The sequence below is a fragment of the Panulirus ornatus genome, chromosome 3 (genome assembly GCF_036320965.1).
Source record: "Panulirus ornatus isolate Po-2019 chromosome 3, ASM3632096v1, whole genome shotgun sequence".
Lineage (NCBI taxonomy): Eukaryota > Metazoa > Arthropoda > Malacostraca > Decapoda > Palinuridae > Panulirus > Panulirus ornatus.
This window is the reverse complement of record NC_092226.1, coordinates 25745975-25773962: the sequence shown is the minus strand read 5'-3', so window position 1 is coordinate 25773962 and position 27988 is coordinate 25745975. Positions and strand designations below refer to the sequence as shown.

General features: G+C 45.0%; 1 protein-coding gene across 10 annotated transcripts in view; it reads right to left on the bottom strand.

The window, feature by feature from the left end:
* LOC139761399 (Fanconi anemia group J protein homolog) overlaps positions 1 to 27988 on the bottom strand; it is a 1968572-nt gene that overhangs the window by 511437 nt on the left and 1429147 nt on the right. For 9 of the 10 annotated variants that reach the window (XM_071685544.1, XM_071685606.1, XM_071685562.1 and 6 more), the window contains one exon: positions 774 to 998. In XM_071685544.1, the coding sequence (XP_071541645.1) occupies positions 774 to 998 (225 nt within the window). The remainder of the gene's footprint in view (positions 1 to 773; positions 999 to 27988) is intronic. The other variant, XM_071685598.1, reaches the window with a different exon arrangement.

Sequence of the window (27988 nt, the reverse complement as noted above, 5' to 3'; positions counted from 1 at the left end):
ACCTGTGGAACTCGAGGTCTCTGACACCATCTGTGGCACTAGAGGTCCGTAACACTAACACCATCTGTGATCCTCGAGACACTTATCACCATCTATGGCACTTTGGAGTTCGTTCGTGGCGCCACCTGGGGCGCTCGAGGCACAGAACATCACGTATGGCACTGCAGCGCTGCCAATAGAGGGCTCTGGTGCACACTCCAACAACCATGCAGTAAGGCGAGGCCTGGGGTCCCTCGCCCCACACCCGTCGCTCAGGTGACGGACACCTGCTGGCCAGACGGCGACACTACTTCGTGGGGTAAACATGAAGCGCTAACTTCCCTACTGCTGAGAGACAAATGAACACCAGGTGGAAGTGAAAATGAATCACTAGGTATTTCGTCTCCCTGACACTTACCAGAGCAAGGGAGTTAACTTACCCTCCTTATAATCACTGTAGTAATGGTGTTACTTATCCTCTGTTACAGTCACTGCACCAAGGGTGTTAACTTACCTCCCACACAACCACGGGAGCAAGGCTGTTAACTCACTACCCTACCAGCCACTGCAGTAAGGCTGCTAACTCTTAACGACCACTGCAGGAAAGCAGTCAGCATCTCATAAAACACTGCAACAAAGCTGTTAACTTGCCACCTTAACAACCATTTCAGGGAGGGTGGCACACCACAATGAGTAGTGACACAAACAACACCAAGTACATTTTATGGTCAGCTGAAAGCACTTTACCTCACCACGTGCACTGTTTACGGGTAAATATGGTCACTGGCACTTACCGGGAATGAAGCCACCCCCAGTAGCAGCAGCAGCAGCAGCAGCAGCAGCAGCAGCAGCAGCAGCAGCAGCAGCAGCAGGTGTAGTAGCGGGAACGGACGTAGAGGGTGGGGCAGGGGTGAGAGGGACGTCCTGGGTTGGTGGGGGTACCTGGGAGCCTTCAGGGGGTAGGTCGACACCAGAAGTGCCAAGCAAGTTGGCCTGTCCTATTGCCCTGGCTAAGGTATCTGATGGAAAATGAAAAAGTATCGTTAATAATAATAATAATAATAATAATAATAATAATAATAACAATAAATAAATGGAGGCGAGTGAACAAAAAACATTTCAATAAATAAAAAAAATCCCTTGCCTAGTCAAGATAGTCTTACACTCAAACCTACCAGACGTACACCCAACAGAAACTACACTCCCTACACAAACACGAGTATAACTCTCCCACGTACACTCTGGACATCACTACGACACTGTAAACACCGTTCCATCATGTTCCAAGACCCTTCATGCCCACGATGCACCTGCCATAAAGAAGACACCGAGGACATACTCTGTTGCCCTACAATCTCTCCACACAGACGTACACAACACTCACGAGCTGTGGTGCTGTCCGGTGCTGCAGGAGCTTCATAAGGATAAAAGGAACTTCTGGGGCAGGAGGTGCGTTAGTAAGACAGAAAGACAGACAGACAGACAGACAGACAGACACACACACACACACACACACACACACACACATACATATATATATATATATATATATATATATATATATATATATATATATATATATATATATATATATATATATACATATATATATATATATATATATATATATATATATATATATATATATATATATATATATAATATCTATTATATATACAACAGGTGTGCAACCCAGGCAAACATCACTAGCAAACATCAATTATGTAAGACTCTAGCAAACAACATAAGTGCACAACCGTGGTAATCAACAAGGGTGCACAACCGTTGCAAACATAAGCAGTGTACATACCTGGCTAACAATACACTGGTGCACAACCCTGGCAAACATCACTAGCGCACAACACTGGCAAACATCACTAACGCACAACCCTAGCATACATAGCTGTAAATCATCACTGGTACACAGCACTGACGCTCATCCCTGGCACACAATTCTGGTGTACAACCTAGGAACACGTCCCTGGCGCACAACCTTGACCCATAACACTGCACCGTGGCGCACAAACCTGTACCCTGGCGCACAACCTTGACCCATAACACTGCACCGTGGCGCACAAACCTGTACCCTGGCACACAACCTTGACCCACAACACTGCACCGTGGCGCACAAACCTGTACCCTGGCACACAACCTTGACCCAATACACTACACCGTGGCGCACAAACCTGTACCCTGGCACACAACCTTGACCCAATACACTACACCGTGACTCACAACCCTGGTCATAACATCGAACCACAACACTACACTCTGGCAGACAATCCAATGAACAGCCCTGGTATACAAACACTCTACCCTGGCACACAAGCATGACCCATCCACAACACTGCACCGTGGCACGCAACACTGTATCACCGCACGGTGTTGTATTATCCAATACAGTGATCCTGTTAGTGAGAGCATTATATCAGGCAGTGGTGGTGGTGGTAGGGGAAGGGGAGGTGGGGTTAAACTATATCAAAATGTTTTATTGCTTCCCTGTTGCTCGATCAACCATTTACAAATCCATAACAATCCAGAGAGACAAGCGGCAGTGCACGGAAACAAAACATTAGACTAATTAAGCCAGTTGCACATTCACCATCAGCGAGAAGCTGGTGGAAAAAAAAAAAAAGAGAATTCAAAATAATAATAATATTCGTCTATGGGGTCTACCTAACGAAGCAGGAACGAGATTTGGTCAACAGTAGTGTGTACACCAATGGTAATGATGAGGCGAGGCCATCATGTCGTGATGACTGATAACGTATCTATACGTCTGTTTGGGGACGAACTACGTCAATGGATGAACTTTTGAGCTCGTGACGAGTGACGAGTACAAGGGTACAGCTTAATCTTCGTGCACGAAGCACGACTTATAAAGATATGGACGACCCTCAAGCGTGGTACGACCTCATACATCGTGTAAAGACCTTCATAAAGAGGGTGGTACGACCAATGAAGATAAGGCAGATGTTAAAGCGTGATACGACCCATAAAGATGATGATGTTCAAACGTGGTACGACTTATAAAGATGAGGAAGATGTTTAAGCGTGGTACGACCCATGAAGATGAGGTGATATTCAACCGTGATATGACCCATAAAGATGAGGATGATGTAGTGCGACCCATAAAGATGAGGATGATGGGGTGCAACACATAAAGATGAGGATGATAGGGTGCGACACATAAAGATGAGGATGATGGGGTGCGACACATAAAGATGAGGATGATGGGGTGCAACACATAAAGATGAGGATGATAGGGTGCGACACATAAAGATGAGGATGATAGGGTGCGACACATAAAGATGAGGATGATAGGGTGCGACACATAAAGATGAGGATGATGGGGTGCGACACATAAAGATGAGGATGATAGGGTGCGACACATAAAGATGAGGATGATGGGGTGCGACACATAAAGATGAGGATGATGGGGTGCGACACATAAAGATGAGGATGATGAGGTGCAACACATAATGATGAGGATGATGAGGTGCGACTCATAAAGATGGGGATGATGAGGTGCGACTCATAAAGATGAGATGATGTGCGACACAAAGATGAGGATGATGGGGTGCGACCAATAAAGATGAGGATGATGGGGTGCGACCCATAAAGATGAGGATGATGAGGTGCGACTCATAAAGATGAGATGATGTGCAACACAAAGATGAGGATGATGGGGTACGACCCATAAAGATGAAAATGATGTAGTGCGACCCATAAAGATGAGGATGATGGGGTGCGACACATAAAGATGAGATGATGTGCGACACAAAGATGAGGATGATGGGGTACGACCCATAAAGATGAGGTTGATGGGGTACGACCCATAAAGATGAGGTGATGTTCAAGCGTGGTACGACCCATAAAGATGAGGTGATGTTCAAGCGTGGTACGACCCATAAAGATGAGGTGATGTTCAAGCGTGGTACGACCCATAAAGATGAGGTGATGTTCAAGCGTGGTACGACCCATAAAGATGAGGTGATGTTTAAGCGTGGTACGACCCATAAAGATGAGGTGATGTTCAAGCGTGGTACGACCCATAAAGATGAGGTGATGTTCAAGCGTGGTACGACCCATAAAGATGAGGTGATGTTCAAGCGTGGTACGACCCATAAAGATGAGGTGATGTTTAAGCGTGGTACGACCCATAAAGATGAGGTGATGTTCAAGCGTGGTACGACCCATAAAGATGAGGTGATGTTTAAGCGTGGTACGACCCATAAAGATGAGGTGATGTTCAAGCGTGGTACGACCCATAAAGATGAGGTGATGTTCAAGCGTGGTACGACCCATAAAGAGCAAAGTACAACCCAGAATGATACGGACGACCTTCAAGCTTAGAACGACCATCAGGCTGACAACGACGTTAGAGCTATGCACGACCACTACGACAGGATACTATGTAAGCCTCTTAGTAAATTTATACCAACGATCTAAAAAGTAGTTGTAGATGTAGTAGCAGTAGTAGTAGATGTCCTTGGAACCGCCCTGAACTAATAAATACAGACACCATAAAATCATCACAAATGTATTAATGAATTATCCAACATCCACTATAAAGTAAATAAATTCCTTCTGAACATTCCAAACTTACGATATATATATATATATATATATATATATATATATATATATATATATATATATATATATATATATATATATTTTTTTTTTTTTTTTTTCATACTATTCGCCATTTCCCGCGTTAGCGAAGTAGCGTTAAGAACAGAGGAGTGGGCCTTTAAGGGAATATCCTCACCTGGCCCCCTTCTCTGTTCCTTCCTTTGGGGAAAAAAAAAAAAAAGAGAGGGGAGGATTTCCAGTCCCCCGCTCCCTCCCCTTTTAGTCGCCTTCTACGACACGCAAGGAATACGTGAGAAGTATTCTTTCTCCCCTATCCCCAGGGATAATATATATATATATACATACATATATATAAATATATATATATATATATATATATATATATATATATATATATATATATATATATATATTCACACATATTTGCCATTTCCCGCTTTATCGACGTAGCATCAAAAACAAAGAACCGAACCTTTGAGGGAAAAGCCTCACTTGGCCCAATTCTCTATTCCTTGTTTTGGAAAAGTAAAAACTGGAGGGGAGGATTTCCAGTTCCCCGCTCCCTCCCCTTTTAGTCGCCTTCTGTGACACGCAGGGAATACGTGGGAAGTATTCTTTCTCCCCTATTCCCAGGGATAATATATATATATATATATATATATATATATATATATATATATATATATATATATATATATATATATATATATATATATATCGCCCTAGCAGCCAGGGTTTGACAGTCATGCGCTGCGGCATTACGCGAGAGAGAGAGAGAGAGAGAGAGAGAGAGAGAGAGAGAGAGAGAGAGAGAGAGAGAGAGAGAGAGAGAGAGAGAGAGAGAGAGCAGAGTGCGAGCCTAAAAAACGGAAGCCAAACACGAGGAGGGGGGATGGGGGGAGGTGGTAGGGGAGGGGGGGGGGGGTGGTTCCACACTTGTGTAAAAGCCTCATGAAAATTCAATTTGCCATCGGAGCGGGATAATGGAAAATGTAAAATGTTTTCAACTTTTCAAACAAGACCACCGCCGCTGGATCTCGTACGAACCGGGACACAGTGGAGGGCTGAGCCCGGTCAGCCGGCGTGTCTCCACCACCACCACATACACACACACACACCACATACATACACAAACACCCCACACACACACACACACACACCGAGCCACCTGTGTACAATCGAGTTAGATATAACATGGAGAAGAGATGTGAGGGGGACACCTTTCAGAGAGAGAGAGAGAGAGAGAGAGAGAGAGAGAGAGAGAGAGAGAGAGAGAGAGAGAGAGAGAGAGAGAGAGAGAGCGAGCCTAGGTTATACACACGGCGAATGATCCCCTTCGTAACCAATACGTGAACGTCGCTTTCCGTGTAGGCATTCAGAGGCGTACGACGCCGGCCACATGCACCGGTTCGACGCCGCCGAAAACCACAAATATAGGCTGGCCGGCACTCTGGGAGAGTGCCGGCCGCTGGGTCAACATGGCATCCCGTGGGATGGGAGGCTTGGTGAGGTGGTAATGCCATAAAGGCACAGGACAGGAGGCAACACCAGTGAAGGACGGGACTTGCGTCGTAACACTCAACATTTCACACCATGTTAGCTGTGGTTGGCCCCAGTCACTCACCAAAAACTAATATTCCCAGTTCTCCACCTACTTCTTCCCTCGGTCTGAAAATCTCTTGATTTCTTTTCCTGTCTTCTCTAGAGGTGTCAGGCCCACCCAGTTCTCATCAAAGTTCATTTTCTTCATTCTCATAAGTTACTCTTTTCTTTTCCTAAAAATGTGAACATAATACAAAGAAGATATACCATTCATGGGGGATCATATAGCTCATGAAGGTGTCTGTCTGTCTGTCTGTCTGTATACAACCATTAAGTAATTTCAAGGAGTAGACCTTCCTGCTCTGGCAAGTTAACTCTATCGAGAAATACCTGAGGAAGAAGTGGTCATAGATCAGGTGCTCTTCAGGAGAGATACACACAAGATAAGGAGGAGGAGGAGGAGGAGGCACAGGATGGATGCTGAGAGAGGTAAAAGGGGTATAGGGAGAAAGCACTAATCAGAGGAAGTGAGGTATAGACGGGAGAGAGGGGTGATGGGTATGGTGGGAGGGAAGACGCAGAGAGAAAGCAAGACACTGGGCAAGGGAATGGGAAGAATGAAATACTTCCAACACACAGACCTCTAACACCAAACCTGTATTTGGACTGCCTATGGACTGGCGGAGATCATTTGACACTATCACACAGGACGTTAGTAAAGAAGATGGATCTACAAGGCAGGAATATGGATGGAATATTATCTGAGTGGGAGGAAACACAGAAATGGCTCATGGTCACTAGTGAGGTGCCGTAGGGTTCTGCCCTGGGACTATTGGTCTTCATCTATGTCAATAACTTGCCAGAAGGCACAGACTCCCAACCCGAACACGTCTGTAGATGATGCTAGGGTCGTGAATGAAGAGTGGAGAGGACTGGATTAATCTAAAAGGGTACCCAGAAAAGCTCCATCGGTGGTCTGATACATGGTTGATGAAACTAAACACAAGCAAATATATAATAATGAGGATGGGACACGGTGAAAAGAACTTTGATATGTATATCATCTTTTAGGAAATAATCTGCAGGAATATGTATGTGAAAGACTTGGGAGTCCACACCGTCCCTAGTCATACCATAAGGAAAGAGTGAAAGAGAAAAACTTTCTGCTGCCAGATATTAGGACTGTGTTCAGCAAGCTGTTCTCAATACTACATTCGGCTTCACAAGTTTGGTCACCACACTTAGACAAAGAAATAATACAATACAGTACAGAAGGTTCAGAACAGGGCAACAATGATCGTATTTGAACTACGAGAGCTGAATTAAGGGAATAGTTTGGGGCCTCACATTTGTACACCATGAAAAATACAATAGTTAGGGGTGACGACCAGAAACTTGAAGTTTTAATAAACAGCTTGATGATGAAGAAAATGAACAGTTATCCAAAAGAATCAAGACAGAACAACCTTAGGGTATACATATAACATAAAATTAAACATGACACTTGTTTAAAAAGATGTGAATAATTATGTTTTACACTACAGAAATTGTAAATGAATTGAATAAACTGAATTATGAAACTGTGAGTGTGGAGAGCACACGAAGGTTTAAAAAGTTGTATGATACCTGAGAAAATTCAAAAGAAGGGGTCACACGAGGTAACACTTTTTTCCCGTACAATATATATAGTTATTACTAACCACTAACACCTTGACCATGGCAATAACCACAGCCACCACTAACCACATTCCCCATGATTACCTCACTGACCATTAACACAATGCCCACCACAGTCATCATGGTTACCACAATAACACAGTAGCTGTTGGCTTCCATGCAACTCTCCTCCCATGGAACGCCTGCTTCACCTCACGCACCTATACCAGCGCACGGGAACCCACCCAAACCCGTCTTACTTTACCTCACCTTCTTGCCTAGTCCTGCACCACTTATATCAGCTCATCTTAACCTACACCATCTCTCCACCAGCCCAGTAATACACCACTGCGAAAGGAGTTAGACATATAATCGAACGCCCCTAATCTACCACCTCCACCTGAACCACCACATCAACCGCTGTGACAACACCACACTAGCCATCACTATCATGATTACCACATTAATCAGCACCACACAAACCACCGCCACCATGATCACCACACTAGCCACCACCACCATGACCACCATACAGTCGCCACCAACACCATAAACGTCCATCACAGCCAGGAGCTGCCATCACTGCCAGGACCTTCCATCAAGCCAGGCTGTCGTGCTGAAACATTTTTGTATGCCGCCTGGAACTCCAATTTCCCCCCAGCCCAGCCGACGCTTCTCCCACCCCCAACCCCCCCTTCCTACCAACCACCCACCACTCCCAGATCCCTCCCGCCTCTCTCCCGACCCCCAGCACCTCGTCAGGTCCCCTCCCCCTTTAACAGGTCGCTCACCACCACACCCAACGTCCCACTCAACCACAGCTTAGCAAAGGGTAAGCTGACAGCTTGGTAGCGGATATGTTTGACACAGCTTGTCAGACAGAATCAGCTAGCTATTCTTTCTGACAGTCAGCTAATGGGTCTGCTTGACATAGCCAGCTAAAGGGTCTGTCAGACAGAGTCACTAGATGGTTTGTTTGAGACTATCAGTTAACGGGTCTGCCTGACACAGTCAGCCAGAGGGTCTGTTTAACAATGTCAGTTTACGGGTCTATCTGACACAAATTAGTTAGCGGGTCTTTCCGACACAGTCAGCTAGGTTAGGTTCTGACCGAAAGTCAGCTAAAGGGTCCGTCTGACACCATTAGCTGTCAGGCCTGTCTGACAGAGTCTGCAGGCACCTAGTCTGACACATTCTATTTGCCAGTCTGTCCGACACAGACAATCAGGCATCATAATATTCAGCCATCATCAACCCTACTTTACATGGTGCAAAAATCAAGCAGCTACGATGTCGACGGAGTCAGACACCCGCACCCTTCGCATACACAAACACACATACATATACATACAACGGAGCAAAAAAATCAATATATCAAGACATCCATCCACCAACCATACCAACTCAAGACTTTGTATAACACAAAGTTATTTCAATAAATGGAAAGCGGAACACCTTCCCCTCAACCCCCAACACACAAGACCCCTTCAAACCCATCTGTATCCCCCCAACTCCGATCACACTCACACACACACACAAACACACACACACACAAACAAATACGCAAATTCTAGAACTGCACTGAAGTATGTACAAGGATAAGGAAATATTCAGCAAATTATTAACATCGTATATTATGCCGACTGAAATATGCTTCTCAGGTTTACTCACCATACTTAAAGAAGGCCAAAAAACTTATATTAAAGTCCAGAGAAGAGCAACAAAGACACTATGAGAATTAAGGCAGCTGAGTTAGAGTGAAATTAAGGCCATAAAGCTGCATATCATGGAAGAGAGAAGACTAGGGGGTGACGATGACAGTCAGCAGGATGATAAACCAGTTTGATGTCGAAAGTGAAAAGCTCTTCGAAAGCTGTAAAGAACGGAGAAAAAAAACAGATGCCGTTACAAGAAACCAAGCAAAGAAAACGTATCACAATGGATGTAAATATTTCCCTTTCTTGTATGAGTTGTGAATGGCATACACTCGGGGATGAAATTGTGAATACCAACACCATACGATAAAGTTCAGGGGATGGGGCCCCGCGAGTGCTGAACTTCCTCCCTGTACAGTACAAATACGTAATTACACACACACACACACACACACACACACACACGGCGGGGCGGGGCGGGGCGGGATAAGAGGCAGGAGGGGTCTGTAAGAGCGTGGGCGAAAAAGAGGAATATTTTCTTGGTTATGTGACCTGGAATTATGGGTCAAAGTTTAACACAATGCTGAGGTGGCGCTGGTGAAGGGACGGGGGAAGGGGGGATGCGGACGATGGAGACGGTCGGCAATGGAAGGAAATAGGCTGCAAGGAAGAATGGGTTGGATGGTGAGAAATGGGTGGCAGGTATGAATGGCTTACAAGGTAGGATATGGGTTGCAGGTAAGAAAGGGTTAGGTGATAGGAAAAGGGTTTGAGGGAAGAACGGAAGACAGAAAATGGGCAGCAGTGAAGAACGGGTAAGAGGATAGGAAATCGGTTGGAGGGAAGAATGGGATAAAAGGTAGGAAATGGGTGGCAGGGAAGGAAAGACTAGACGGAAGGAAATGGGTCAGAGGGCTGCAGGCTGATAAGAAGAGACTGGATTAAGGCGAAGATATATATATATATATATATATATATATATATATATATATATATATATATATATATATATATATTGGGAGCCTTGAAAAATGTGTGGAAGTCGAGAACATTATCTCGGAAAGCAAAAATGGGTATGTTTGAAGGAATAGTGGTTCCAACAATGTTGTATGGTTGCGAGGCGTGGGCTATGGATAGCGTTGTGCGCAGGAGGATGGACGTGCTGGAAATGAGATGTTTGAGGAAAATGTGTGGTGTGAGGTGGTTTGATCGAGTAAGTAACGTAAGGGTAAGAGAGATGTGTGGAAATAAAAAGAGCGTGGTTGAGAGAGCAGAAGAGGGTGTTTTGAAATGGTTTGGGCACATGGAGAGAATGAGTGAGGAAAGATTGACCAAGAGGATATATGTGTCGGAGGTGGAGGGAACGAGAAGAGGGAGACCAAATTGGAGGTGGAAAGATGGAGTGAAAAAGATTTTGTGTGATCGGGGCCTGAACATGCAGGAGGGTGAAAGGAGGGCAAGGAATAGAGTGAATTGGAGCGATGTGGTATACCGGGGTTGACGTGCTGTCAGTGGATTGAATCAAGGCATGTGAAGCGTCTGGGGTAAACCATGGAAAGCTGTGTAGGTATGTATATTTGCGTGTGTGGACGTGTGTATGTACATGTGTATGGGGGGGGGGGGGTTGGGCCATTTCTTTCGTCTGTTTCCTTGCGCTACCTCGCAAACGCGGGAGACAGCGACAAAGTATAAAAAAAAAAAAAAAAAAAAAAAAAATATATATATATATATATATATATATATATATATATATATATATATATATATATATATATATATATACATATCTTTTGCCATGTCCTGATAAGCTTACAGGTAGACCAGAAAGCTAGAGCATTCATACCTGTAGTTCAGTTCGTCAATAACTACAACAGTAAAAGCATAATGTTCCAATCTTCCGTCTGCTTCACATGTCGGATGGTGGAACAGGCAACTCCCACGCCCGTCACCTGACCTGCCCCCGACACAAGCGAAAACAAGAGAGTTAATAAAGTAATATGGTGAACAGACGAACGTCAGGCGAAAGCTCGTGTGTGTGTGTGAAGGATCTAGTGTTAAATATCTCTTGATAATATCACTAGTCAGAACAAAACGAATTCCTCGAGTGTGTCTGTTCGTATAAAATAAATGAATAAAAAGGACACTGAATGATAAGAAACCGCATTTCCAACGGAATAATTCAACTCTGACGATTGTGAGTCTTGGATCAGTGTGTGCCCTGGTGTAGGGCATGGTGTGCGAAGGGCACCACGACCAAGTGCTGGCCGACCTGACGCTACCAGGCTCAGGCTTTTGTGGCCCCCGTCCATCAGGGAGAGGCAGTGTAGCACTAGAGCCACGTCACACGACAACACCACAATAAACCAACGTAACATACACTTACTTCTCCCTAATGTATTGTTATGAATAACATTTCTCCACTGAATATACAAAAGCATCATTCTTTTGTTCCAGCTCACGTCTGCTGATGGGGGAATAACTGGCATGCGAACCTGGGATGTGTGTGCATCCTCAGCACATGGCTACTTCGTTCACCCAAACACACACACACACACTGACACACTCACACCTATATAATCATCCTTGAAGCCATGGGCATACATACAACGAATATGTTACAATCTAAACGTGTCTCTCTCTCTCTCTCTCTCTCTCTCTCTCTCTCTCTCTCTCTCTCTCTCTCTCTCTCTCTTATGCAAGTCAGTTCATCAGAATAACATAAATTTCGGACACTTTTGATCTCTGTTCTTCATCCTTAACTCTCTGAAACCTGAACCTTTATGAACACGTAGCCTGTGGCCTACTCTCTCAAACCAGCGACCAACTCTTTCTCCTCCACCAGGCACCATCCTCAACAATACGTCCACCTCCCACTCTCCTGCCCCAAACACCCTCCCTTCCCCACCACACCACAGAAGCCAGAGCCAAACGGGTAATAAATTGCAGGTATTCGGACACGCAGCTCATTTCGCCGGGCCTTTGATGTGCCAGACAAACACCTGACACTGGCAAATTGCGTCGCGGAGTTTTGTTAGCGTGTCATAGAGGAGGCCACCACAATATTGATATTTTCCCTACCTCCCCCCGAGCACCTGGGCTCTCTAGCTGAGCCAACCCATGTCCTGCCTCCGAGGGGAAGATCTGTCATTACCATGATGTTCACGTTAAACCAACATCATTCACAACACCATCCCACGTTCTCCCAAGATTACACACACACACACACACATATGTATGTATATATATATATATAAATATATATATATATTATATATATATATATATATATATATATATATATATATATATATATATATATATATATATATATATGTGTGTGTGTGTGTGTGTGTGTGTGTGTGTGTGTTTCTCAATATCGTCTGTTAACTCCTCTCTTCTGTCTGTTAACGTACAGGAGATAACACCAGCATGAACCAAGTACAGACAGGCAGACTAGTCGGTATGCGCCTCACTGCCATGAGCGACACGGGATTCACGACCTGGCCACAACATGAGTATTCCAGGACCAACACTTGAGGGACGACTCCCACCGACCCTGTAAGTCGGCCATGTTTATAACAAGTGGCGGCAAAGTCCTCAACTCTTATTAAAAGCTTCCGGGCCGGAGCCGTGGCAGATGAAATCCCAAACTCCGGCTTAGTTTTGAATTACAACTTCCTCGAACATTTCCACCTCTTCCTCGGCTCTACTCTCTCTCTCTCTCTCTCTCTCTCTCTCTCTCTCTCTCTCTCTCTCTCTCCGCTCCCCTAAACGGATATAAAAAAAATTGCTCCAGGGCAAAAGGTTTGATTCCCCTCTTCCTCTCCCTCCCTCCCTCCCTCTCTCTCTCTCTCTCTCTCTCTCTCTCTCTCTCTCTCTGATGCTGTCTCTCAAACTGTTGCCGCCAAAAGTGTAGCGCGCCCATTTTTCCCGCGCTTTTCCCCATCCGGTTCCCGCCAAAAGTCTGTCGCGCGCGGGGGGGGGTAAAAATGGCGCCTCCGTAGACCGAGTTTCCAAGTTTAGTGCCGGGGGCCACCGACGACGTTTTAATTATATCCTGGAATTGGGGAAGGCCTGGATTTAATACCGCCGAACGGCTGACTATTTTCAATACTAATTGTGACAACGTTCGGGGTTTGCTGGAAGCCAAGAGAAACGGGTGAGGAACGATGAAGTGGGAAGCCCCCAGCACGCCTGTAGTAGATGTAATTTACAAAGGAGTTCAAAGAACATAGACTCTTGAGTCCTATGAATATGGGTTCTACAGGGGGTAAAATCAAATACAGTCAACTGTCTTCTGTCAACCTCCATCGATCAACTTCATGGCAGTCAGTTATGATAATATTGAACAATTATTGATTCTTTTTTTTTTCACTAATTCCTTCACAGAAACAGATCACATATAAACCTAAACCTCAGAATTTTAAAGTGAGTCACTGTCAAAACTGTCTACTTCTGTCCCTTCAAAAATCTATGCCATAAAACTGTTGCAGTGGACCAATCAGTAAATGTTCTTACATACCTTCACAAATCACAGTAATAAATATACTGGTTTCTTTTACATTATAATTTAGTACACTTATAATCTAGATATCATTCTACCTGGGAAAAAAAAATTCCTATAATGCTGTAAATACGAACATAACATTCAAAAGTTGAACAGCCATGAAACCTTTTTTTGTATCCTGGTTAATCATTTATGTTTTATGTAAATTCACAAGACAACTGGTGTGTCTTTATAGAAATGGTGTATTATCTGCGGCCAATATTTCAAGAGTATTATCTCCCGCCAGTATTTTTAGTGCATTATCTTCACAGCCAATATTTCTAACGAAATATCTCCCGCTAATATTTCCGGCAAACATTTCCAGTGCACTATCTCTCGCCATTATCTCCGGCGCGTTTCTATCGACAGCTTCGACCAACTGTCGATACGTTTATGTCTAGAACATCCGACAGGACCAGGTGCGAATGACCTGTGCTGACCTGTACAAAATGCTGACCTGTATATACACCAACATCAGACACCTGGTTATCTTCAACAATTAAATAAACAATGTATCAGGAATTTACTCCGTGACAGTTGCATATACTGAAGTCTTTCGAGCGGAAAAACAATAAAAGAAAATTATCTGCTCGTGAATTCTCTAACGCTGGGTGGAAAATGGAGGAGGGGGTAGGAACCCTGCCTCTCCATGCTCCCCCTCCCAGCCTCTAACGTGGCGACACATACTCCCTCTACAGTCAAGAGTAATACAATTACCGTGCTCAAGTCCTTCCCCAGCAAACAAGAAAACAGAACAAATACATGAATAATTATAATTAATAAAGTAAATTGAGTTCACAAATCAAGCAATCACATATTATGTGCGTTGGACGCTTTGGTGTATACGATCATTATATAAACACGTGTCGTTGCACAATCGCAAACAAACTACGATATTGGCAGAATATACAGTACGTCCACCAACACACTACGACTCTGACCAATAAACTACGACACCCTGCCAATCAAACTACGACCCTGACCAACAAACTACGACCTTGGCCGATAAACTACGTCCTTAACAAATGAAATACAACCTAACACCAACATACTGCAACCCTGACCACCCACACAACCCCAACATGACGTCAGGTTCAACCAACTGCCCTCGTCTTGCCAACGAGAGGCTGGGTCAACGACTACCGTAATTCTAAGCCATCATCCACGAGTGACTCCTGGCTTTACCAAGACGAACTACACAAGACCCCATCAACGTGGAGATGAGAGTTTGTGATGGGCAGCGCCGGGCAAACCACCTTAACCTCAGAGTGGGCGGACGAAGTATGATACTAACCTTCTTGGTACATTCAATGTCCACGGTATGGATCCGTCTGCCTTCATTCACTGCATGTGAAATTGAACAGGGATTATATCATACGCAAGTTTGTTTGTTGTTCTTTAAGGCTGATTTACTGAAGCCAATAGGGACGCTGAAGAGAATAACTCAATAGAAAATAACATCATAATGATAATAATCATACATTAAGTTATCGCTATCAGTTTCGCTTACAAATACTCATCACAAAAAAAAAAGTGTTTTCCACACACTCTCACAAAGCGTTATCATTTCATCCCAGAAATTCCCTAGGAAAACGATTTTTTTTTTTTTTTTTGGGGGGGGGGGGGGGGGGGGGGGGGCTAACGGAAATTTCCTCAGCAAACATTAAACTGAAGATCATCAAATCTGGCGTGTGTCTTGAGGGCGTCCGCAATCATCCCATTCTTCACGACCAAGAACTCAAACCCACAACTATCTTTCTAACAAGTTAGTATAATCCAGAACCTTCCAGTGTTACCTCTGTTAGTATAATCCAGAACCTTCCAGTGTTACCTCCTGTTCCTAAAATAGCCAAAATTCTTTTCACGATTAATTTAACAAAATATCTATCGCTTTTATTTCGTAGCTCGTCCTCCACAGATTTGTCTATGGAAATTCGGGTCACATTCTACAAATCAGGTTTTTGACTCGTTCGATGGGCTGTATTTATAGAAATATATATATTTCTTAACTCTACCAACGGAGGAAGAAGAGGCAGTTGTAGTAGTGGTAGTAGCATTAGTAGTAGTAGTAGTAGTAGTAGTAGTAGTAGTAGTAGTAGTAGTAGTAGTAGTAGCTATCTTCCTATCACCATCGCCATATGTTAGTCCTATCCGTTGTTGCTTCTACCCTTTCCCTATCGCCGTTCAGGTGAGCCGACCCACCTGACCTTTGTCCATGTATGGGAGGGAGCGACGGACGGGAGAGGATCACATTTCGAGACCCATTACGCCTCGTACTGAGTAAATAAAAACATGTATTCCCGTATGACGTCTGGTGCAACAGCTGGACCTCACAGACACTGCTGCGCGTGCGTCATCAGCTGTCACGGACAGCAGCATCCAGCGATTATCCCCATAACACTACAGGGGCAGGATGCACTACGTACGGTCTAGCCAGTTCAGTAAAGGACACGTATTGTAAACCAATGGGCGGGTCTGAACAACAGCAGCAGAGCCTATAATTGTAACTCAGTGGATAGGGGGCGAAAGTTCTGGGAGTGTTGAAAAATGTGTGGAAGTCGAGAACATTATCTCGGAAAGCAAAAATGGGTATGTTTGACGGAATAGTGGTTCCAACAATGTTATATGGTTGCGAGGCATGGGCTATAGCTAGGGTTGTGCGGAGGAGGGTGGATGTGTTGGAAATGAGATGTTTGTGGACAATATGTGGTGTGAGGTGGTTTGATCGAGTAAGTAATGAAAGGGTAAGAGAGATGTGTGGTAATAAAAAAAGTGTGGTTGAGAGAGCAGAAGAGGGTGTATTGAGATGGTTTGGTCACATGGAGAGAATGAGTGAGGAAAGACTGACAAAAAGGATATATGTGTCAGAGGTGAAGGGAACGAGAGAAGTGGGAGACCAAATTGGAGGTGGAAGGATGGAATCAAAAAGATTTTGAGCGATCGGGGCCTGAACATGGAGGGTGAAAGGTGTGCAAGGAATAGAATGAATTGGAACGATGTGGTATACAGGGGTTGATGGCTGTCAATGGATTGAACAAGGGCATGTGAAGCGTCTGAGGTAAACCATGGAAAGTTTTGTGGGGCCTGGATGTGGAAAAGGAGCTGTGGTTTGGGTGCATTATACATGACAGCTAGAGACTGAGTGTGAACGAATGTGGCCTTTGTTGTCTTTTCCTAGCGCTACCTCGCGCGCGTGTGGGGGAGGAGGTTGTCATTTCCTGTGTGGCGGGGTGGCGTCGGGAATAGTTCCTATTTTCCGCTTCCTTGTAGTTTTACCTGCATCTTATGTATACTTGGTACTTGTGTACCTTCTGCACATACATACATAAAGATATACATATATTTTTAGTTTATACATATTCGCCATTTCCCGCATTAGCGAGGAAGCATCAAGAACAGAGGACTGAGCATTACAGGGAAAAATCTTCACTTGTCCCCTTTCTCTGTTCATTCTTTCGGAAAAGTAAAATTTGATAACACTACAATTGTCAAATGACTCCTAATTAACTTCTTGAGTAAATGAAATATTTACTTCTTATGAATAAGCTGTTCTGGATTTGCGACGATGTTAAAAACAATTTGGTATGCTAAAAATCGGCAGTCGTACACTTGCTCCATTCTTTCAGTGAGAAGTAGCGAATGAAGAGTGCCAGAGGCACTCACTCACACTGGCACCTCTCAAACCAAGCAAGCAAGGAGGAGGTATTCTCCTGTAATGTGTGCGTGAAGCACACCCGGTGCAGTCCTACGGGCGTTCTCTTAACTCCGTAGCCCGGGCTGCGTCGGCAATGTCTCTACAGTTCCAAATTCCTTTGAGTGCTGCTTGAGGAAGATCGTCTCATCCTCGCGTGATGATAATTGCCAGGTTGTGTTGCGAGTGAGGTGCGGACAATACCAACACTTCAACGTCCACAATGAATTACGCAACACGATACGTATCACTCGCACGGTGTATCAGATATTACCATTCGGCACTGCAACTTCCATGACCCAAGTTGCTGTGTTTTCTGTCTTCCTCACCAACGCTGCATGGGCTGTTGGCTTTCAATCCACATTCTCTCCATCTCACATGCGTAACATCTGACACATGTAACTCGCTCTTGGTGACTAGATCTTCCGGCGGAGAGCACTACGCGCTTGCCTTGCCTTTTTGCAAAATCTCGTCGCAAGTTGTCGTAAATAAGCGAGTAAGCACTTTCTATTTTCCGAATAAGTTTCGCCTGGAGTTGAACCAAACCAGACAACAGCAACACATATCGTTTGCAATGGACACAACATCCAAGTTAGGGTCGTACCCCACAGCCCAAGTGTTCAGTAACCTTGTACCTGATCGCCTTATACATATCAGAGTGATAACATAGCCACCACTACACACATCTCACAGTCTTAGGGCTCCACGAACACGCAGGTTATGATATGACTGGCTGGTCGGCACTGAAGCAAATCTAAGGGTTAGTGACAATCAGTTACGGCAAAGATACACATACAGAGGCCAGGGGTCGAAATTTCAGGACATTAGGAAAGAAATAGCCACGGGGGGGGGGGGGGGGGGGGGGGGGGAATTGCAAATGAAGAAAAAAAAAAAAATTGGATCCTTTCAATATACAGGACCCATTCAAATCGAGTGAAAAACTTATTCTTCTTGGAATCCTAATTAAAAAGACCAGCTACCCGGTATTAATCCAATGAGAGAAATCAATAGCGACACACCACAATCGCGCATCTCGGCCGGCGGCGGGCGGGAGGAACGACAAAAGGGCCAGAGTGGCGGCCGCTGCGGGCCACACAATGGTCCCCACCGCCGCCGTACCCAACACAATAACAAAAAACGTTGTCGCATTGCATGAGCACATCCGCGCCCACCCGTCACCCCCTCCTCCTCCTGATCCCACTGCTTCCTTCCACACTCGCTACCTCGTCACCCTTAAAAAAAAAGAAAAAAAAAACTAATATCTAAGAAGAGAGAGAAAAAAAGTTTGAAAATCGTCCTTTACATAAAGGATTTGAAATTAAAGGAATTTCCCCCAGCCCGGGAAGTCGATAGACGTGAGACGTTCGGGTATGGTGGTGTCTTTACACTTGGGTATAGACACAGAGAGCAAAGCGAGCACACGCTCAGAGCCACAGCAACACAAAGGACTCGCAAGGCACCACGGGGGAGTGAGCTGTCGATACCTTGCTAGGGACCGGACACTAGATAGGCTGGTTGGCTGGGTGGTTGACAGGGAGGATGGAGACAAGTGTACGGAGGGAGGCGAGAGGCGAGTGAATACTTCCATAGGCTTCTACCAACCTTAGGGTGTACATGACGTGCCTGGTATATACTCGTCCACTCCTTAGCGGGGAAATAAGGACTGATTTTAGGGGATATATGGACCGTTTACTGGGAGATATATATATACTGTTTGGTTGGGAGACATGGACTATTCAGATGGATACATATATTGTTTGCTGTGAGTACACGGACGGCTTGGTAGGAACACATGGAGTTTAGTGAGATACACTGTTTGGTACGGATACATGGACAACTTGGTGGGGATACATGAAGTGTATGCTTCGTGAGACACATGGCCTGCTAGGTGGGATACATGGGCCACGTGATGGAATACATGAACTGTAGGGAATGATGGGATACATGGACTATTTGGTGGGATACATGGGTTGTTTGATGGGATACATGGGTTGTTTGATGGGACACAGAGATCACCTAGGCAAGACAATAACCACCGAAAAGGAATACATGTACCACCAAGATGCACATGGCATTCAGATGATTCGTTTGGCTTGGAGGACCCAGGCCGGAGAGGACGATGTTCAAGTACTGGGGTGACGACCCGGGCAGGAGGGACAACGTACAATCGTGGGGTGAGGACCCACGACAGAAAGGGCAACGCACACGCACCGGGGTGAGGACCTGGGCCGGGGACGTGGCACTTCACCAGTACTGAGGCACGGAATGCGTCCTGCCACTCGCTTGAGAAACCTGGGCCTTTCACTGGCACACGAATCGCTCTGGGTACACATGAGCTGTGCTAGAAGACACTGGATCCACCGTGAGAGGCGGAGGAACCCTGGGCACACAGGGGAAATTAAAAGAGGAGAATCAGACCCAGTGCGAAGACTAACTATACAAGATTTCAGAAAGAAAGAAGAAAATACAATTTTGGAAAGAAAGGAGAAACAGCATCTCTCCACCTGGTTGACGAGAGACAGGTGATGAGACGACAACAGCAAAAGGAGCAGTCATAATTGGGGCAGGAGAAACGGCTGGGTGCTTAAAGAAACGTGTGTGAACAGCGACAGGAATAGAAACAGCATCAAAACTACGAAACAGAACAGAGACAGCAGAAGGTACAACAACAGGTGACACAGTAAGAGAGAGGAACACCAGAGGTCACAAGAGAGGAGAAAGTGGAGGCAGCAGGAGAAATAGCCCAGCTAGTCGGTGACCCAAGAACATCAGGGACGCAGCAGTATCAGCCAAGAGGCAAAAGGAGGAACAGCGGAAATGTGACAGCAATACAAACACGGGCAGCAGGAGACACAGCAGCAATATCTACCTGGGAACAGAGAACGAGACACATCGACCGCAGACTCAGCTGCCAAATCGAACTTCAAATAACAGCAGACAGCAACATACACCTGTAGGCGACAAGATATACATACCTGGGTCATGAGGTATGGCGCCTGCAAACGACGGAGGTCAATCCGATGGAAAAAGCTGCAAAAGTAGAAGTCGAGCCCCGGCAACATTAGAGCCATGCTGACAGTAGGAGGCAAATGCTGTGGCTGCAGAACTATTACAGGAGCTGGAGGTAATACAACAGCCCTACACACAATACAACAGCCTCATATACAATACAACAGACCCATACACAATACAACAGTCCCAAACACAACAGCAATAAGATAGCGCTACAGCAAAAAAGGCACAGCTGTAGAAGATACAACAGTAGGAGCAGCGATAACGTCATATGCAAAACAAGAACAGCAGCACTGAGAACTAACAGCAGCAGGGGCAGCAATAACGCCAGAAACACAGCATCAAAGACAATCGTAGTACCTCAGTAATGACCGTAAGAGTCAGCAGTAATATCAAGTGTAGGAAAAACAACAGCAAGGAGAGAAAAGCACAGCTTCATCCACATGGTATACACAGCGGTGGAACACCAGGAACTCTAAGAATAAAGTTAACGATGTTCAAATAAATATTCTGATTCTCTTCACAACGAAGTAATGTGATGAGAGATTGTGTTACAGCCTCTTCATATATCGTCGGAGATTTTCCTCTTTCTTTGATCAATGCCAAATGCTGAATTTCTACGTCCAATTTCTTTTTTTATGCGACCAGACTCCAACCTTTGCACGAGACAAAACAGCAGCAGCAGCAGACGAAAAAGAACAGGGGACGAAACCACAGCATCAGGATCCCCCCCGACCAGGGAAGTACTGTACGCCTGGATGTCGAGAGGGTTAGTGATGGCGACGAAGTGAGCCTCAACTCGACAGTTTGTCACGTAACCCTCCCTGGCCCAGGCAGCTGTCTTTTCCCTTTGGCTCACTAATGCGTAGTTTGCTGGCATCTAATCCACAAATCATTACCTTTACAAAGAATAATAAGACGTAACGCACGTAACTCTTGACTCGACTCTAGCTTCCTCCTCCATCTTGTAAATAAGATTATGGATGTACGCCTTCCCCTGGATTCTCCGGTGTCGAAGCGGATTCGGCACCACCAGCTAAGAAAGGCTGGACGGTTCCAAGGCCCGCGTGAACAGTATAAAGCGACTGGGAGGACTTGCTCTACGTCAGATACAAATCCTGGACCCGGCTCTCTCGCCATTCCTCCTGCAACCTTCCCTCTGTACAACACAAACTGTTTAATCCTGATCTGATACCCAGCAGTCCACGACTGCTTCTCGGTCAAACTATCAGATCTCTTGTTTCCAACATGGTTTATCCCAACAGTAATACAAGCATAAACGTGTCTTGTATTTCTCGCCTAGTCCAGCTCTTCAACTTCTAAAATTCCAGCCACGAAGCACTGCTCTCTTTCATGCACTGGAATCCTCTACGCAGGAGATTTCAACGTACACCATAAGGAGTGGTTAGGTTCTGCCCAGGATACTCCTGGTGCAGCCAAAAGCCTTTCTTTTCCCCCTTCTTAACAATCTGCAACAAGCAACTAAACACCAAACACGAGCTCCCGACAGTCACGACCACTCTTCCATCTTACCTACCACTTTTAATTAGGCAGGTCTACCCTCTATCCCCCTCGAAACGCCAACTTTGGTACTATGGGAGACTTTAGCTGTTATCCCTGCACGGCTTCTTTATAGACTTTCCCCAGGACGGTTACTGCCTTCATGCTCCTTCCTTCTGCAACACCGCCAAACCTCCTCTGATGCCTGTTGCATCCCTGAATCCTTCTGTTTTTATTTCTGTCTGGAATTAAGTGTTTTTCATAAAGCCAAACACGTCTTCATAAAAAACAAACGAAATACAAAGTAATTCAAACAGCAAGAGACCATAGGGTTCTTTCGAGGCTGTTTGTGATAGTGGGACAGGCTAATCTTTCTGGTCTTTAACCAAAAGCATCTCAACTTCCTTCTGTAATTAAACTTTTCTTCCTACATGATCCGTCTACAGCTAATTCCCTAACTGATAAAGCCGCTCTTCTTGGTACTTTACTTTCCCGTAACGCTTCCCTCTCGTTACTGGAAATAAGCCATCTCTTATATTTTCCTCGCACAAGTTCTTCCGAGTTTTTCCTGGCTCTAAGAGGGTAAGAGGCATGGCAAAGATTGCATACCTTCTCGAATCTCAAGAGTGTGCGCCTCTGAGCTCGTTCCATTCCTCCCTTGCTACTTTAGTCTGTGACTAAAGACCTTTGACTTCTCTTTCCTGGAAGCACGCCTTGGTGCAGCGCATCCCCATGAAAGGAGACCGCTCTAACCCTTACAACTACCGCCCCACTGCTCTCACTCCTACTGACTTCAGGTCTTTGAAACTCGCCTTAAATCTCACTTTCTAACACTTAGAATCCCACTACCTTCTTTCTGGTCACTAATATGGCTTTCACAGTGCGAGGTACACTCGCGATCTCTATCACTCACCTCTGGTCCTCCTCTTTTTCTTTGCACTTCTCTGTTCCTCTATGCACAGCTTCCTCTTAGGTCGTTCCAGCGCAACGCAGCAAGTCGCTGATGGAGCGCCTTCCTCAATCTTGTCCTATCAATAGCAGTGTTTCTCAGAATTCTGCCCTGTCGCCTAATCTTCATCTCCTCTCCATACATGATCTCTCTGCTTGTTATCCTATTCATTCTTACACTGATAATTTCATTTGACAAACTTCAACTCTCTATCTTCCCACTCCTTGTATTCGTTTTATTAAACGTACTGAACGCATCTCTTTTCGTTTCGGATCCGTGCAACAACCGGGAATGAGGAGACAGTAAGATGACCAACTTCAACAGTGCTAAAATACAGTTTCACCCTATATCTCTCCCTAGGAGTCATTCGCTTCTCCCAACTCGAAATAAAGCAAATCAATCCTTTTATACCATAAACATGCAGGCCATAACCACATCCTCCTCTCTATTCTAGGAACCCTAATAATCAATATCAAAAACTCTGTTTCCTAAAACCTGGAGGAGCTGTAGGGGTTCCGTAATTATTTTTCTTGAGAGCAGCTTTTTCAAATCTCCGGGGCTTTAATTTGCCCTGGTATGGAAGACTGCTTACTTAACTGGGGTGGTTCTTCGTCCACCTCCCTATTTGCCAGAGTGGAATCAAGAGCCATCTGTCTCATTAATTCTCCAGACATCACTTCTCTCCAACCATTCCCTGTAGTTCGCCACGATGGTGCTGCCCTCTCTCCCTGTTCTTATGGTATCACCTTCGCCATTGCTCTCGTGATCTGTCCGTCTGTGTCCCCCGCCACCAAAGCCAGAACCCGAGGCCCGTGTCTGGCGGCTGCTTCCCAATTTCTGTGTGGAGATCGACCACTTGAGAATAGACCACTATGGCTCCTCCTCCTTCCCTTGAGCGGCTGAGATGCGGAATTTTCTTCCTCCTTTTCTCTATCTCTCTTTCATCCTATAACCTTTCTCCCTCAAAGATTCAGGTCTACACACATTTGCGGCTCCCTTCAAGAATCAGGTGTACACACATCTATTGAGTGCTGATTAATACCTATATTGTGCTGCTTTTACTTTTTCCTTTCATCGAGAATGGCCTTGATTGAAGTGTGTTTGCCGCGCCATTAAATAAAAAAGGAACTTGCAACAGAAGCAACAACCCCGCAAGAACACGAAACAACAGAAAGATACCACAACAGAATCAGCAACGAAAGAGCCACCACAGAGATGAGACACAGGCAACGATAACAACATTAACATAACACTTATAAAACAACAGCAACAAGATAAAAAGTGACAGAATCAGCAACAGCAAAAGAAACAGAAGACAACAGGAACCGCAGGCCATAAAATGAATACATACGAAGGCAGCAGCAACAGCAAACACTACGTACGACAGGCGCAGCAACAAAGGGGCAACAGAAATAGCAGGAATACGTGCATCCGCTACAACGCTAGACATCTGAACAGCTACAAAAGACATAGCAACATGGTATGAGGCAAATGCAACAGAGGACTCTAAATTAGCACCGCAGACAGCAACAGAAGCAAAAGGAAGATATAGCAGCAACAGATGCAACAAATGGGGTCAAAATGAGTTAAATACAGAGCAAAAGAAGGAGGAGGAGGAGGAAGGACTGTAACAAAAGTATAAGCAACAGAAGAATACACAAAAACGACAACAGCAGGGAAGAAAACAATAAAATACAGCAATAACAGCAAACGAAGCAGCTGAGAAACAGGAACAGCAACAGCAGCAGCAGGATAAACAGCACCAGCAGGGAAGACTGAGCAACAACAAAAAAAAACAGCAACAACAGTAAGGTCAGCAACTGCAGGAGCGGGCAAGACGGCGCACGAACGGCAGGAGAAGAAGCAGGTGGAGAAACAACGGCAGCAGGAGGCGCAGCAGAAGCAGCAAGAGACGCGTGTTGTGTCGGGAAGGCCCCCAGTAAAGCTGATTATCATCTCCAATGCAAATTAGATTCCCCGAGAAGCGTCCTAAGTGCTGAAGACGGCGAGGCTCCGTCAAGCCAGACAAGTGACATTATCTTCCCTCTCTCTCCCGCTCTCTACACCCCTCGCTCACTCCTCCCACTCGCCTCCTCAACCACGCCATCTCCCTACTCGCTCTCATCTGTTCATTCTTCGTTCGCAACGGGTGTTATTCTTCTCCGTTTTCTCTATCTCTTCTCTGGGTTACGTTGCTCTATTTGATTCTCTTTTCGTCTATCCTCGGTTATGTTCCTTTATTTGATTCTCTTTTCGTCTATCATTTATCAGTTATTCGCTCTATTTTCTGCTAAAGTGGTCTCACCTGTCTTCCAAGTGTTATATCTATGTATTATGGCTATAATATATACTTTCCTGATGTGTGCGGTGACTGCTGGGTAAGTAAGGAGGAAGTGCTCTGTGTCCTCAGGGATGGAAGGTGCATCTTGGGGTATGAGGGAGTCTTATGGTATGATGAGTCTGTGTCTGTCTTGGGGTATGAGGGAGTCTTATAGTATGATGAATCTGTGTCTGTCTTGGGGTATGAGGGAGTCTTATGGTATGATGAATCTGTGTCTGTCTTGGGGTATGAGGGAGTCTTATGGTATGATGAGTCTGTGTCTGTCTTGGGGTATGAGGGAGTCTTATAGTATGATGAATCTGTGTCTGTCTTGGGGTATGAGGGAGTCTTATGGTATGATGAATCTGCACAACTCCTTCCCATACCATACAAATAGGTAAGGAAAGTACAAATTGCACACACACACACGCACGACTTTCTCGTTCCCAGTCTCTTCTCACACGAACTGGTGAGATGCAGTTGTGCCACGGGGATGGGGAGGGGGAAGGGGGTGTCTGGTGACGGGATACAAACCCTATTTCAGTTTCTCCCTCTTACCTCTCACTTGCCCTCTTCATTCGTACTCTCCCTCTTCCATTATGAAAATATTCAATTCTCTGGCATTCTTCTGCCCGCTTCCTCCCTTCCTCTTAACACTTTCCCCGTCACTCGCTCCTCCTCTCTTCATGGCACTCTCCTTCTCCGTGGGTCTCCCTCCTCCTCCATACCTCACCTCTTGTCCCTCATCTGTTTCTACTCTTTAAATCATCAAATTTTTCTCTCCCTGTCTTTCCTCCAGCCTGCTTCTCTTTCTCTTAATCTCTCCTTCTCGTCTCGCACTAACCCTCCTCCCTTTACCTCCGTCTCGCTTCCTCCTCTTCTCGGTAGCAGGTGACAGGCAGCCACCGAGCAAGGAGGTGTATGAACGGAATTACCAGCCTGGGTATCGAGAGGGTTAGTGACGGCTGCGTAGTGAGCCAGCACTTTCGTGGTTGTCAAGTTTCATTCCTATGGCACAACCTTCTGGCATTCAGTCCCCGAATATACAACCTCTCCATCGCACACATAACACTTGGTTACATTATCTCACATGAATCGTCACTCTTCTTATCTCGTAGATTTTTCTGCGGTGAGCGCTACGCGCTAGCCCTGCCATATGGTAACAATCTCGCCCGTAAGTGTTCTGTGATGTCACAACATTATACCAGTTTACCCTGGCTGAGAAACAAGGTTACTCTGTGTGTTCTGTAATGTATTCCTAGAGAGAGTTAATCGACAATATTACATTACACTGGCGCTGACTAATGAAAGAAACAGGTGACACAATCACTTTGAACAGCATCCAAGAGTTCGTAAGATTAGAATAATAAACAGAAAATAATTTTTCAGCTTCCGTGCCTCACGAAAGTAAGCAGGACTGGGAAATGACTAATTCTGTTGTGCATGGTTGTTCAGTGTCTTGTAGGGATTGGATTACGAAAGGCGTACGAGGGGCGAACGTGACAGAGTCTTATGTATCATTCTAACACACGAGTCGATAATGGCTGGGCCGACGAAGGTCAAGGAAAAGGAGTTATTTGACGTGAAAAATAGGCGCAACACATCTAGAAGTTAGAAAGATCTATGAAAACCTGACCTAACGTCCCCGAGCAGCAGTGAACTGCCTGAATTATTCTTGTTTTAGCCGGAATATATCAACGTCATCGCGTCTGTTTTGATTCCTGTCTTATGATAATTGGTGTTCGCTGGCTGATTTATTCGCTGGGAATCGCAAAACCCAACTCTTGACCAGATGCCGTCGAAGAAACCAACTAGCGAACACAACTACCACACAGGAGGTGAACCGGAACAAGAGGTCATTACGGTGGTACATTTCGACTGAAAAATATAAAAATTTGAAGTAAGTCCCGTTTGGTGGGTTGAAGTTTTGGGGAGGAAACAAACAGCAACAGAGCTAACGAGGCTGTTTGTGGTAGTGAGAGAGATCAGAATCTCTGATTAGTATGGTCAGAGTAGACAGATATTACATGTTTCGTTAAAGGTACTGTTGATTTCTACTTCCACATTATCTGATTCATCCTATGTTTACCAATCTTCGCGGTCCCCGCTACTATCGACTTACGAATCATTTTAAAGAAATAATATAAGGCTCCACATCACACCCAGCCAATCTTATTCTCACACTGAACGACCAATACACAACAAAATCAGTCATTTCCTAAAGCTCCTTTCGTGGCGTTCGTAAACCGATTAATTAAAAAAAATAAATAAATAAAATAAAATAAATCCTGTATTACGTAAATATTCTGTAAAATGGGTTGGTACGAGTGTGTGTAAACCTGAAGAAATCTGATTTTGCTTACTCAAAAATTCAGTTCAGACAGATCTCAGTAACGATCGTCTATTTCGTTTGGAGATCAACATAAAAGCTTGAGAAAATAGTCCTAATGATAGAAAGTCTTGTGAACGTCATCCATTTCCTCCGATGAAATAACTATTTCAGCGAGGCATCTTTTCCAGTGACACCTATTCCAGTGAC